This window comes from Helianthus annuus, chromosome 13 (assembly GCF_002127325.2).
Source record: "Helianthus annuus cultivar XRQ/B chromosome 13, HanXRQr2.0-SUNRISE, whole genome shotgun sequence".
In the NCBI taxonomy this organism is placed as follows: Eukaryota; Viridiplantae; Streptophyta; class Magnoliopsida; order Asterales; family Asteraceae; genus Helianthus; species Helianthus annuus.
In genome coordinates, this window is record NC_035445.2 from 155,560,070 (window position 1) to 155,575,417 (window position 15,348).

Below are 15,348 nucleotides of genomic sequence, written 5' to 3' on the forward strand. Positions count from 1 at the left end.
AATTAACTTTTATTCACGTCAGAGACTATCCGAAAAACGAGTGGCAAATGTTTGAGATTATAGGATAATTTTAAAATTATAAGAAGAGTAAACTGCCATTTTGGTCCCTGAGGTTTGGTTACTTTTGCCACTTTAGTCCAAAACTCAAACCTTTTGCATTTGGGTCCCTGTGGTTTCAGTTTTATTGCCATTTTGGTCCAAAAATGAAATCAGGTCGTACTTGTCTTATAAAATCCTGCAATTTTGTCATTTTTCTCAGGGGCAAATCAGGTCATATTTGTATTATAAAATATGGTATTTATTTATAAAAAAGAAATGATCATTTTGCCTCTGCGAAAAATAACAAAATAACCGGATTTTATAAGACAAATATGACCTGATTTCATTTTTGGACCAAAATGGCAATAAAACTGAAACCACAGGGACCCTGTCACACCCCCAAAATCCACACGCGGAGTACCACCGCTTGGGAGCGTGACGTGACCAGGATCAAGCCATCAATCATATCAAACATAGCATTTAATAATATTAAAAGTCATTAAAGTAGTTCATCATGACATGATCGATGTTTCAAAACCAAGCATTGTTTAAGTAGCGGAAGCATTGTTATAAACCCAAATTAAATATACTGAAATGTCATAAGTGTCCAACAAAGTATTACGATCCTTGTCCACAACGACCGGCTCCTCCTTGTGCAAGCTCCATGTACCTAACGATCTGCAAGGCATGTAACAGAATGATCAACAAACTAGTTGAGCGAGTTCACAGTAAGTAAGTGCGTAACAGTAAGTAAAGGGTGGCTCTACTGGGCCGATAGTAAGTTATATAGGTGGGGGCTTCCCATGTTATGTGACCACTAGACTATTCGTATCAACTACTCGTATCATCCCTGTTCTTCTTCCGAGAACAGTAGCGCGTATGGGGTGTACGTAGGTCTTACGTACGTATCCTTCACAACCGAGGATAGGAGACGCGGGGGTGTACGTGGGTTTCACGTACGTATCCTTTGTACCGAGGATAGAAGTAAGTAATGCGTACACGTAGGTTTTACGTGCGTGCCTGACATCCGAGGCAGTAATTGGCATATGACCACGTAGGTGTTATCCTAACCTACGGAACCGTCCTGACATCCGAGGATCATGGTAGGTGATAGTCTAGGAAAAGCATATGTACGTTCTTAGTCAATTGTAACCTTTATCCCATTCCCACGACCCGGGAATCCCATGCCTTAGTAGGAGTGTGAACTCACCTGGGTTTGCTCGGCAGACAATATAATGCTCAAGTATACAAGTAAGGAATCAACCACGTCCTATCATGGTTATTATGAAAGTTAGGTTCGTATGTAGCACGTTTGTATCACTTATGGTATCAAGTATGATCATGGCAAATCACATAAACGTATCAGCAGTTCATATCAAGTAACGAGTCCAAGTAGTCGGCCCAATTAACATAAGCAGTCCAATTAGCAATTATGTAAACAAGTCCAATAACATAACAGTCATAAGGTTGGGCCCGTGACAGCGTAGGCCCAAAACAGTGTACGTGCAAAGGAGGTCTCGAGTCGCAACCAGCAATCTCGAGTCGCAACAGGTGGTCTCGGTTCATCATGGCCCGGTTACGAGTCACAGCCGGAGATTACGAGTCGCAATAGGAGGTTGCGAGTCGCAACTGATGATTTCGGCTCATCATGGTCTGGTTACGAGTCGCAACGGGACTCGCAACCATGGTCTCGGCTTGTGCTGTTGTGGTCTCGAGTGGGGTTCCGACTCGCAATGAGTGATACCGAGTCGCAACCGTGTGTGTAACTGGTTTTCCTGATTTCATGCAGATCGGTTACAATCACATAATAGTTTCCAATTATACTCAACTCAATTAACAGATTTCTAACAATTCGTTTAGCATGATATCGATCAAACAAGGTATTTTATCAAGAACTCTCATGAACCCTAACAATCATATGAACAATTCTTAACAATTCACATGAACATATATCATAACATTTAATCCAAATCGTCTAACACATCGACTGATTGCAAGCATTCCGATTACCGTTTAGCTTATATCATACCATCCGATTTCTTGTGACCCTTGACTATACACATGAGCCGATTAACATCATACAAAACACATATATTCGATTTCATGAGCAAGCCAATTACATGAACATTATCTATCATCGACCCAAACTAATAATATCATACACAACGAGTTTCGGTATCAAGCAATCATCAACATACAAATCATAACACACAATCAATCAATACATAATCACTAACCGGATTAGAGAAGAAACAAGGGTGATTCCGAGTGGGGGTGTTCTTGCCGTCGAGTTCCAAGCGACCGAGAGAGAGGAAGAGTCTAGGGTTGTGTGTGTTTGTGTTGCAAAACAATAAACAAAACCCTTAAACTTGGTTTTGTGTTGCGAGTGGGGGAGTGGGCCGAGCCCATCCGGTTATCTAATGGAAATCCGGTTTCAAAGTGTGGCCCGAAGGGCTTGTGTGACCAGTTATAATGTGCAATCGGGTTTTAGTGTGTGGTTTGGGTTCGTGTACACATAACATACATACACACATAAGGCACATAACATCATAACATTCAATAGCATCACAGCTTGTAAAATCATAACACGTTCACGTATGTTACACAATGATAGGTCTAAAGTTCGAGTTGTCACATTATCCCCAACTAATCAGAAATTTCGTCCCGAAATTTGGTATGCACTCACTGAGGAAGCTAGGTAAGTTATAGCATTCACTGGTTTTCCTGGGGTGTCACATCCTCCCCCCGTTGATCTGGAATTTCGTCCCGAAATTCCGAAGTAGTAGCTTCAGCCTCAGTAGTGGTAGCACTGGTTTCGAATAACTTGGGGTACTTTTCTGTCATTCTGTCTTCGCGTTCCCAGGTGTACTCTGGGCCACGTTTGGAGTTCCAACGAACTCGAACAAGAGGGATTCTCTTGCTTTTGAGGACCTTCACATCCCGGTCCGTGATTTCTACTGGTTCTTCGACGAACTGCAACCGCTCGTCGATAGTGAGTTCCTTAAAAGGAATGATGAGGTTTTCATCTGATAGGCACTTCTTTAAGTTCGATACGTGAAAGACATTGTGAACTGCTCCGAGTTCAGCTGGTAGGTTCAACTTGTAGGCTACCTTGCCAATCTTTTCTAAGATTTCGAATGGTCCGACGTACCGCGGATTCAGTTTGCCCCGTTTGCCAAAACGTACTACACCCTTCCAGGGTGAAACCTTCAATAAAACCCGGTCTCCGACCTCAAATTCCAAAGGCTTTCTACGCTTGTCCGCGTAGGCTTTCTGACGGTCGCGTGCTGCCGCCATGCGTTGCCGTATCTGTGCTATCTTTTCTGTGGCGTCCACTACAATCTCTGGACCCGTAATCTGACTATCCCCCACCTCTGCCCAACAGAGAGGTGACCGGCATTTACGTCCGTACAATGCCTCGAATGGAGCGGCTTGAATGTTGGTATGGTAACTGTTATTATACGAGAACTCCACCAAAGGGAGGTGTTTTTCCCAGCCGTTGCCGAAGTCTATAACGCATGCCCTAAGCATGTCTTCAAGAGTTTGGATCGTTCGCTCAGACTGCCCATCCGTCTGAGGATGATATGCTGTGCTCATGTCTAATCGTGAGCCGAAAGATTTATGCATTGCTTGCCAAAGCTCTGACGTGAATCGTGCATCGCGATCCGAAATAATAGAGATGGGCACTCCGTGCCTCGAAACAACTTCTTTAAGATAGACGTCTGCGAGAGTGGAGAACTTGTCCGTTTCCTTAATCGGCAGGAAGTGTGCAGACTTGGTGAGTCGATCAACTATGACCCATATTGTATCGTTCCCACGCTGGGATCTAGGTAAGCCTGTAACAAAATCCATGGAAATTTCTTCCCATTTCCATTGAGGTATCTTAGGCTGCTGAAGTAGACCAGCTGGCTTCTGATATTCAACCTTGACTCTTGCACAGGTCAAGCATTTCCCAACGTACGTAGCAATGTGGGCCTTCATGCTAGGCCACCAATAAGTAGTGCTGATGTCGTGGTACATTTTATCTGACCCTGGATGTACTGAGTAGCGAGACTTGTGAGCTTCATCCATCACAAGTTCGCGTAAACCGCCATAAAGAGGGACCCAAATCCGGCCCGTTACATAGTAGGCGCCGTCTTCCTTTTGTTCCATTTGTTGTCGTGAGCCGCGTAAGGCTTCAGCCTTGATGTTTTCGGGCTTCAATGCTTCTACCTGAGCATTTCGTATCTGTGCTGGAAGGTTAGACTGGATTGTAAGCTGTAGCGCTCGCACGCGCTTCGGTAAAGTGTCCTTTCGACTCAGAGCGTCAGCCACAACATTGGCTTTGCCTGGATGGTACTTGATGGCGCATTCGTAGTCGTTAAGTAACTCGACCCATCGTCGTTGACGCATGTTCAAATCCTTCTGCTTAAAGATATGTTCGAGACTCCTGTGATCGGTGTAAATCGTGCACCTGGTACCGTACAGGTAGTGTCGCCATATCTTAAGCGCGAAAACAACAGCTCCCAGCTCTAAATCGTGCGTCGTGTAGTTTCGTTCGTGAACCTTGAGTTGCCGAGAAGCGTAGGCTATCACTTTATCACGTTGCATCAACACACATCCAAGACCCTGGATGGATGCATCACAATATACTACGAAGTCTTCTGTGCCTTCTGGCAATGAGAGAATAGGTGCGCTGCAAAGCCTATCCTTTAGATACTGAAAAGCAGTTTCCTGCGTGTTGCCCCAACGGTAGGTGACACCCTTCTGTGTCAGTAACGTAAGTGGTTGCGCGATCTTTGAAAAGTCTTTGATGAATCTCCGATAATAACCAGCCAAACCCAAGAATTGGCGTATTTCTGTCGGTGTACGCGGCGCAGGCCAGTTTCTGATCGAATCTACCTTGGATGGATCGACGTGAATCCCGTCCTTGTTTACCACGTGGCCTAAGAAGTGGACTTCACGAAGCCAGAAGTCGCATTTTGAAAGCTTGGCGTACAGCTGTTCCTTCCGAAGGAGTTCCAATATAAGGCGTAGATGCTGCTCGTGCTCTTCCTGACTCTTGGAGTAAATCAGGATGTCGTCGATGAATACAATGACGAACTTGTCGAGATAGGGTTTGCACACCCTGTTCATAAGGTCCATAAATACTGCAGGTGCGTTCATAAGTCCGAACGGCATAACCAAGAACTCATAGTGACCATAGCGAGTTCTGAATGCTGTCTTAGAGACATCCTCCTCGCGGACTCTCAGTTGATGATATCCTGACCGTAGGTCGATCTTGGAATAGTAACACGACCCTTGCAACTGGTCGAATAAGTCGTCTATGCGTGGAAGAGGATAACGGTTCTTCACCGTCACCTTGTTCAGTTCCCTGTAGTCTATACACATCCTGAACGTACCGTCTTTCTTTTTCACGAAAAGCACTGGAGCTCCCCAAGGCGAAGAGCTTGGACGGATGAAGCCCTTTTCCAAGAGCTCTTGTAGCTGTTTTGACAATTCTTCCAATTCTGATGGAGCTAGACGATATGGTGCGCGAGCTATGGGTGCTGCTCCTGGAGCGAGCTCGATCTGAAATTCGACCTGACGATGAGGCGGTAAGCCAGGTAAGTCTTCAGGAAACACCTGAGGAAAGTCACGTACAATTGGAATATCCTTCAATTTCTTTTCCTTTGCTGATGCGTCTGAAACAAGAGCCAAAATGGCTGTGTGACCTTTACGTAAGCACTTCTGAGCCTTCAAGAATGAGATGATGCCAACCACAGCACCACTCTTGTCGCCTTGAACTTCGAGAGGTTCTTGACCAGAACGAGGAATGCGAATAATCTTTTCACTGCATAAGATCTCTGCCTGGTGTTGGGACAACCAGTCCATCCCAATCACGACGTCGAAGCTACCCAAAACTATGGGAATGAGGTCTATAGAGAAAGCTTGACCAGCTAGGATAAGATTACAACCCTGAACTACGTGCGTGGCTTCTAGACTTTTACCGTTAGCTAACTCTACTACATGTTTGGTGGGTAAAAGTGTTGGTGCACGTTTTAGCAGTTGACACATTTTCACAGACATATAGCTTGTATCCGCACCCGAATCAAACAAAACAGTAACGTAAATATTGTCGAGGAGAAACTTACCCATAACAACGTTGGGATCGTTCACTGCGTCGCCACGACCTAGTACGAATGCACGGCCCCTTGCCTCGTTGCCGTTGTTGTTTCCCCCATTGTTGTTGTTGCCATTGCCCTGATTGTTGTTGTTGTTGTTGTGGTTCCTGTTGAGCTGTGGGCAGTGTCTCTTGATGTGGCCTTCAGCACCACAATTGTAGCATCCCTTGTTGCCCTGTTGTTGGTTAGGCTGAGCGTGAGGCTGCTGCTGATTTTGGTTCGCAGGACGAAGGCTTCTACAGTCTTTGGCCTCGTGACCCATCTTGAGGCATCTTTGACAACGACCCTTGTTACACTGACCGTTGTGGTGCTTGTTGCAGTTGTTGCACTTTGGGAGATTTCCGCGATATCCACCCTGCCTGTGGCTACCTGACGACTGCTGGTTGGGGCTTTGATAGTTGTCAGTCTTTCGCTGCTGATTCTGGGACTGAACCGAAACTGATGCTTTGCTTGAATCCCCCTCCCATTTCCTCTTGTTGTCACTGAGGGTAACGGGAGTAGCTGAAGGAGTGACTGTAGTAGTAGCGCTGGCACGCTTAGGCAGTTTATTCTGTTCCACTGCCTGATCGGTGATGCGATGAGCGAGGCGTTGGATTTCCTGGATGTTTTCGAGGTTAGCCGACGTCACGTGGCTCTGAATTTCTGGCGCCAATCCCTTGAGATACAACTCAATGCGCTTGTATGGAGGGTCTACCATAGTTGGACACAGAACGGCCAGCTCATTCGACCGTTTAGTATACGCTTCGATTTCCGATCCAACCATCTTCAGGTTATACAACTCGTCTTCCAGCTTGTGAATGTCTTCACGCGTGCAATACTCACGCTTGATGAGTTCCTTAAAATCGTTCCATGGGGTGGCGTTAGCAGCTGCCAACCCAAGAATCTGCACCTGCGCGTTCCACCAGGTTAGCGCGATTCCTTCCAAGGTGCCAGTAGCAAACTTGACCTTGCGAGCCTCAGGGCACTCGCACATCTCGAATACTGATTCTAGCTTCTCGAACCAGTGGAGGAGTCCAACCGCTCCTTCTGTGCCGTTGAAAGAGTTGGGACGGCAGTCCATGAAGTTCTTGAAAGTGCAGACAGGCTGCTGCGCGTGTTGACCTATTGTGTACGAATAGGACGAAGTTAAATACAAGAGTGAATGTAGGATCTAAGGATCCTAGTGTGTGCCTATACTGCAGGATATACTACCTGCTTGAGCTGCTGCAACTGCCGCAGCAACTTGGGCTTGTACAAGAGCCTCTAACTGAGCTTGTGTCATGTTAATTCTTCCAGCCATTGATCTTCATGTCAAAGGCGAAATAGGTGAGAAAAGTTCGCGAATAGTGTGATGACAGAAAAGCGTAAGCACGTAAGGGTTCTTAAGCAATAGCAAATAGTGAGCATTGTAGTCTAAGCATACCACGAGCAAAGTTCTAAGTAATTCTAGCAAGTAGGCAATAAACATAAACCTTATTACCTAAAATGTCGAGTCTTGCACGTGGAGCGAAGCGTCGTTGTGGATCGTTGAGAGCACTGTTCTGGTTATAGTCCGGTTTTAATAAAAACGTTTTCCCATATTAAAACCAAGTTCTCTATAACCAATGGCTCTGATACCAATCTGTCACACCCCCAAAATCCACACGCGGAGTACCACCGCTTGGGAGCGTGACGTGACCAGGATCAAGCCATCAATCATATCAAACATAGCATTTAATAATATTAAAAGTCATTAAAGTAGTTCATCATGACATGATCGATGTTTCAAAACCAAGCATTGTTTAAGTAGCGGAAGCATTGTTATAAACCCAAATTAAATATACTGAAATGTCATAAGTGTCCAACAAAGTATTACGATCCTTGTCCACAACGACCGGCTCCTCCTTGTGCAAGCTCCATGTACCTAACGATCTGCAAGGCATGTAACAGAATGATCAACAAACTAGTTGAGCGAGTTCACAGTAAGTAAGTGCGTAACAGTAAGTAAAGGGTGGCTCTACTGGGCCGATAGTAAGTTATATAGGTGGGGGCTTCCCATGTTATGTGACCACTAGACTATTCGTATCAACTACTCGTATCATCCCTGTTCTTCTTCCGAGAACAGTAGCGCGTATGGGGTGTACGTAGGTCTTACGTACGTATCCTTCACAACCGAGGATAGGAGACGCGGGGGTGTACGTGGGTTTCACGTACGTATCCTTTGTACCGAGGATAGAAGTAAGTAATGCGTACACGTAGGTTTTACGTGCGTGCCTGACATCCGAGGCAGTAATTGGCATATGACCACGTAGGTGTTATCCTAACCTACGGAACCGTCCTGACATCCGAGGATCATGGTAGGTGATAGTCTAGGAAAAGCATATGTACGTTCTTAGTCAATTGTAACCTTTATCCCATTCCCACGACCCGGGAATCCCATGCCTTAGTAGGAGTGTGAACTCACCTGGGTTTGCTCGACAGACAGTATAATGCTCAAGTATACAAGTAAGGAATCAACCACGTCCTATCATGGTTATTATGAAAGTTAGGTTCGTATGTAGCACGTTTGTATCACGTATGGTATCAAGTATGATCATGGCAAATCACATAAACGTATCAGCAGTTCATATCAAGTAACGAGTCCAAGTAGTCGGCCCAATTAACATAAGCAGTCCAATTAGCAATTATGTAAACAAGTCCAATAACATAACAGTCATAAGGTTGGGCCCGTGACAGCGTAGGCCCAAAACAGTGTACGTGCAAAGGAGGTCTCGAGTCGCAACCAGCGATCTCGAGTCGCAACAGGTGGTCTCGGTTCATCATGGCCCGGTTACGAGTCACAGCCGGAGATTACGAGTCGCAATAGGAGGTTGCGAGTCGCAACTGATGATTTCGGCTCATCATGGTCTGGTTACGAGTCGCAACGGGACTCGCAACCATGGTCTCGGCTTGTGCTGTTGTGGTCTCGAGTGGGGTTCCGACTCGCAATGAGTGATACCGAGTCGCAACCGTGTGTGTAACTGGTTTTCCTGATTTCATGCAGATCGGTTACAATCACATAATAGTTTCCAATTATACTCAACTCAATTAACAGATTTCTAACAATTCGTTTAGCATGATATCGATCAAACAAGGTATTTTATCAAGAACTCTCATGAACCCTAACAATCATATGAACAATTCTTAACAATTCACATGAACATATATCATAACATTTAATCCAAATCGTCTAACACATCGACTGATTGCAAGCATTCCGATTACCGTTTAGCTTATATCATACCATCCGATTTCTTGTGACCCTTGACTATACACATGAGCCGATTAACATCATACAAAACACATATATTCGATTTCATGAGCAAGCCAATTACATGAACATTATCTATCATCGACCCAAACTAATAATATCATACACAACGAGTTTCGGTATCAAGCAATCATCAACATACAAATCATAACACACAATCAATCAATACATAATCACTAACCGGATTGGAGAAGAAACAAGGGTGATTCCGAGTGGGGGTGTTCTTGCCGTCGAGTTCCAAGCGACCGAGAGAGAGGAAGAGTCTAGGGTTGTGTGTGTTTGTGTTGCAAAACAATAAACAAAACCCTTAAACTTGGTTTTGTGTTGCGAGTGGGGGAGTGGGCCGAGCCCATCCGGTTATCTAATGGAAATCCGGTTTCAAAGTGTGGCCCGAAGGGCTTGTGTGACCAGTTATAATGTGCAATCGGGTTTTAGTGTGTGGTTTGGGTTCGTGTACACATAACATACATACACACATAAGGCACATAACATCATAACATTCAATAGCATCACAGCTTGTAAAATCATAACACGTTCACGTATGTTACACAATGATAGGTCTAAAGTTCGAGTTGTCACAGACCCAGATGCAAAAAGTTTGAGTTTTGAACTAAAGTGGCAAAATTGACCAAACCACAGGGACCAAAATGGTAGTTTACTCTTATAGGTGAAATTGCAACAAACCACATGGATTATTCGGATATTGTTTTCTCTAAATTATCCTACATATACAAAAAGGAGTTGAGGGAATAGTGTCAGGCAGCTTGCCTGGCACTTCCCTATTGGACCACCCATTTTTAATTTAATTTTATTCTCAGCCTAAAATTACGGTTTCGTCCTTCGTTTAAAATTACGTTTTTGCCCCTAATTCAAAATAAAATTATATTTTTGCACTCGCTCAAAATTTACGCTTTTGCCCTCAGTTCAAAAACTCATTTCTAATTCTACTCCCAATTTAAATTTACGGTTTCGCCCTCCGTCTAAAATTACGCTTTTGCACACCCCCCCCCCCCCCCCCCGCAAAATACAAATATGTTTTGCCCCTAACTTGAAATTACGATTTTGCCCCCAACTCAAAATTACGTTTTTTATCCACAGTTCAAAATAAAATTATGTCTTCCCCATAGCTCAAAATTATGATTTTGCCCTAAGTTTAAAATTATATTTCTCCCCAGTGCAAAATATTTTTACGATTTTGCCCTCTGTTCAAAATTGTGATTTTGCTCCCATTTCAAAATTTACTGATTCTCCCCCAGTTAAAAATTATGATCTTGCCATCGTTTTACTTTTTTTTTCTTTTTTTTTTTTTGCAAAACTATAGTACTGTTTTATTTTGCTTGGTTGACTCAATCTAACTTTTATTGTGTCAAACAGTTGTCTAACACTCGTTCATTGGTCCTGACAAATTAGTATTTTACCTCAGCTCAAAATTACAGACCTGTTATTGTTTTATTTTTTTTTATCAAAATTATGGTAGTGTTTTCGTTTAATTGGTTGTCTCGATGTATTTTTTTAGATCGTGTTGTAAGTAGTATGTACAAGTAACCTAAATACATGCATACATGTTATGAAACTAAGAAATATTTGATTTAACGCCCTGCAACGCGGGCGAGCATATGTGTAATTTGTATTCGTTCAGGCATGCCTGGTGCATGCTTATTTGTCCTGAAAATTTTCAATTTTGCTCTCAATTTAAAATTATAGTCTTTCCATCGTTTTAGTTTTGTTTAGTAAAAGTATGATAGTGTTTTTGTTTTAATTTATTGACTCGATGTAATTTTTTTAGATCGTGTTTTGAGTAGTATGTACAAGTAACCTAAACACAGACATACATGTTACGAGAGAAAAATATTCGGATTATTGCCCCGCAACGCGGGCGAGGCAAAAACTAGTTAAAATACAATTTGGAGTAAACTGTCATTTTGGTCCCTGTGGTTTAGGCACTTTTGCCATTTTAGTCTAAATCTCAAACATTTTAAATCTGGGTCCCTGTGGTTTCACTTTTATTGCCATTTTAGTCCAAAATCCCAAAACCTCCTATTTTGACTGTTGAAAGCTGATTGTTTTGTCCTTTTGTGCAAGGGCATTTTGGTCATTCTGATTTTTATATTTAAAAAAAATATTTTAATAATTCTAATAAATTAAAACAAAATTAGTTATAAATTATATAATATATATAACTCTCTCTCTCTCTCTCTCTAAAACACACATACTCTCTCTCTCTCTAAAACACACATCCTCACCACCATCTCCGACCACTTATCGACGACGGAACAATTGAACAACATAGACTCTGAATCTTCCATAAACACCCATAATCACCACCGACGACGGCTTCTGAATCTTTGGAACTGTTGAACAACACAGAGCTGTGCATAAACACCTACAATCACACTGCCGTGGGCCGGCGGTGGTTCTCTGCTTCCTGCCGTCGATCACCACCAATTTGTCGGAGAACCACCACCTCCTTCATCTGAAACGTCAACCACAACGGGCCAAAGAAAATAGATAGATCTTCACAGATCTTAAAGACAAGAGAAGGAGATGACGGGTTGAAATGCTTACCGGACTGACTTGGGTTTCAGCCGCCGGAGGCGTCACCGGACGGCGATTGCCGTCGTCATCATCAGCGACATCAACATCGTGAAACCCCATCACCTGTAACTCTACGGTCTTCAGAGACGACACAGGCTTCGCCGGTTCTCTCTCTTCCATCTCTCTCTCTCTCTCTCTCTCTCTCTCCTCTGATTTCGTTACCGTGTCGTCGCTACCGGTCTAATTTGGGTGTGGGTGTGTATGGAGAGGTGGTTGTGGGTTCCCGTCGGCACAAGAACGGCCGCCGGACGGCAGGATTCTGCTCAAGTCGTCGGGGCTCAGTCGAGAGTGAGAGAGAATGGCAGAGGGTGTGGTGGATGTGGTTTGCAGAGAAGAACAATAAGGTTACGGTTTTGTTATGAAATGAGAAAGATGAGAGAGAGTGTGTATCTGTGTTTTAGTGAGAGAGAGAGAGAGTTATATATATTTTATATAATATATAATTAATTTTGTTTTAATTTATTAGAAGAGTAAATCAGAATGACCAAAATGCCCTTGCATAAAAGGACAAAACAATGAGCTTTTAACAGTCAAAATAGGGGTTTTTGGATTTTGGACTAAAATGACAATAAAAGTAAAACTACAAGATTCAGATTTAAAAAGTTTGAGATTTGGACTAAAATAACAAAAATACCTAAACCACGCTGACCAAAATGACAGTTTACTCTACAATTTGAAAAGAATACACACACATAATTGAGTGGCAAAATGGTAATAAAAGTCGTGGCACGATGGAGAGAGGAAGCATCTAATAAATTAATGCTTGGAGGACCAGACCACCACTCTTTTATATATATTCAACCTCACATCATCACCATACTCGCTGATTGAGTTGTGTAACCCTTTATTCTCCAGCATTCATCTACCCTACCATGGCCGATCAACTCACCGATGATCAGATCTCCGAATTCAAGGAGGCCTTCAGCTTGTTCGACAAAGATGGAGATGGTCAGCTTCCTTTTTTCAGATCCAATATTCCTTTTTATCACTTTTCTTCTATATTATAAACTATTCTTATGTTTAGATGTTTAAATCCGTTATGTTTGTTACAACCAACCAACCGGTTTTAGGATCCTTGTGTTGTATTTCACCCTCACATGTTTGTTTTTCAGATCTGGATTTTTTTTTTATATTTGTGGTGTTTGACTTTTGAGATTTTAGGTCAATTTTGTGATTTGGGGGAAATTTTCATGGCAAGATGTGTGCTAAATTGAAGAGTGTTATGGATTTGTTGTTAAATTGTTACTGATTTTCATCTTGTAGGTTCTTTTCTTGTTAGAATTTAAGTGTTTAGTGTGGGTGATTTTATTGGTATTTTTTTTAGATCTGTTAGGTTTTTATGAGTGTTTGTTTTAGGGCTGTATAGGCTAGAAAAGATCAGTTTAATCTGATTGTTTATTATGGTCTGTATTTTGTTTATGGTCTTGATGATTTATTAGTAGTGTGACAACTTTTCAAGCATTGGTTTTTGACAAGAATTATGAATGTCTGTATGAGTTTGTAGGCCAAATGTTAATTTTTCATTAGTTTTTAGTTGATTTTAGGTTGTAATATCATCCTTTTTTTGTAATGGTTTCAAAAGTGACATTTGAAGGTGTAATGAGTTAGATTAATGTATCCTATGGGTTAAAATACCGCCTAAATCGAGTAATTATAACTCGTTGCCGTAGCTAAATTTGTTTTTGTTTGGCCCATACTAGCTAAGTTTGACCTGTTTTAGCTAAACCTTTTTTTGTTGGGTCAATTTAAGTTAAAACTCAGCGCAAATTAACCAAATTTGACCCGTTGTTGTTTTAGCTAAACTTGTTTTTGTTTGGCCCGTATTAACTAAATTTGACCCGTTGTTGTTTTAGCTAAACTTGTTTTTGTTCGGCCCGTTTAACTAAATTTGACCCGCTGTCGTTTTAGCTAAATTGGTTTTTGTTTGGCCCATTTAAGCTGAACACAATCAATATCAACTGAATTTGACCAGTTTTTCTAGCTAAATTTGTTTTGGTTTGGCCCATTTAAGTTGAAACATGTTATTGTTTTATCTTAGTTTGATTTTTTTGGCCCATTTAAGTTGAAACACAGCCCAAATCAACTAAATTGGACCCGTGTTGTCGTTTCAGCTAAATTTGTTTTTATTTGGCCTGTTAGACTGTTTTGAGTTAAAACGCAACCCGAATCAACTCATTCATAAGTGAATACATCAAACTTACCACATATTATTCTCGAATGATATTTTTACAGGTTGCATCACCACCAAGGAACTCGGAACAGTTATGAGGTCTCTCGGCCAAAACCCAACCGAAGCCGAACTTCAAGACATGATCAACGAGGTGGACGCCGATGGCAACGGGACAATCGACTTCCCAGAGTTTCTCAACCTGATGGCTCGCAAGATGAAAGACACTGATTCCGAGGAGGAACTCAAGGAAGCCTTTAGGGTTTTCGACAAGGACCAAAACGGTTTCATTTCTGCAGCCGAGCTCCGCCACGTCATGACTAACCTTGGTGAGAAGCTGACCGATGAGGAAGTCGATGAGATGATTCGTGAGGCTGATGTGGACGGTGACGGCCAGATCAACTACGAGGAGTTTGTCAAAGTCATGATGGCGAAGTGATGATGTTTAATTTGGAAATTGGGTTTTTTAAAAAAAGATGAAGAAAAAAGGAAGATGAATCTGTTTGTGGGTTTGGTTCATTTTCCTGTGTTTAGTGTTTGTTTGGGTGCTTTTGGTTTCCACTTTGTTTTCTATGTATTTTGGTGAGTAGGTGGGGTTAGTTTCTTCTTCTTCTTTTTCTTATTGGTTATGAACCTAGAACAATTTGGAGTATTTTACTTCTTTATTAATCAATTGAGTTGTTTTCTGTTAGTGTTGTATGTTTATTTCATGGTGTTTTCTTCAAGATATGCCCAACATGAGTCGGTTGTGGTTGTTAGGATTCGAACTTTGAGAGATCTTCATGTTATTAGGTTATACTAAACAATGTTTTGTACTTTATACTGTAAAAGGCAGAGGTGGAACCTAGGGGATAAAAAAAACACGCATTCTTCGTCTCGAAAACATTTATCTTTAACTTTGTTTCCCTATACTTTTCATATTTCGCAATCTTTTCATTTTACGTTTTGTTATAATTTTTGTGAGTTAATACGGCGCAACGTGTCTGTGTGGTTCAACGTTTTAACGTTTCGTTTTGCGCTTCCTTCAAATTTTTGCAGGTTAACAAGGCGCAACATGCGTGTGTGGGTTTAACGTTCTTACGTCGTCTATTTTTTCCCGTTTAACAAGTTTGTCGCAATACGTGGGTCCTAAATCG

At 42.2% G+C, this 15,348-nt stretch overlaps 1 protein-coding gene across 1 annotated transcript; it reads left to right on the forward strand.

The window, feature by feature from the left end:
• Nucleotides 1–12,830: 12,830 nt before the first annotated feature.
• Nucleotides 12,831–14,903, forward strand: LOC110899780 (calmodulin-7). Its single transcript, XM_022146670.2, has 2 exons — nucleotides 12,831–12,993; nucleotides 14,278–14,903. Exons 1-2 carry the CDS (start codon nucleotides 12,918–12,920, stop codon nucleotides 14,649–14,651), a joined length of 450 nt encoding a protein of 149 aa, XP_022002362.1. The 5' UTR covers nucleotides 12,831–12,917; the 3' UTR covers nucleotides 14,652–14,903.
• The last annotated feature ends 445 nt before the right edge of the window (nucleotides 14,904–15,348 follow it).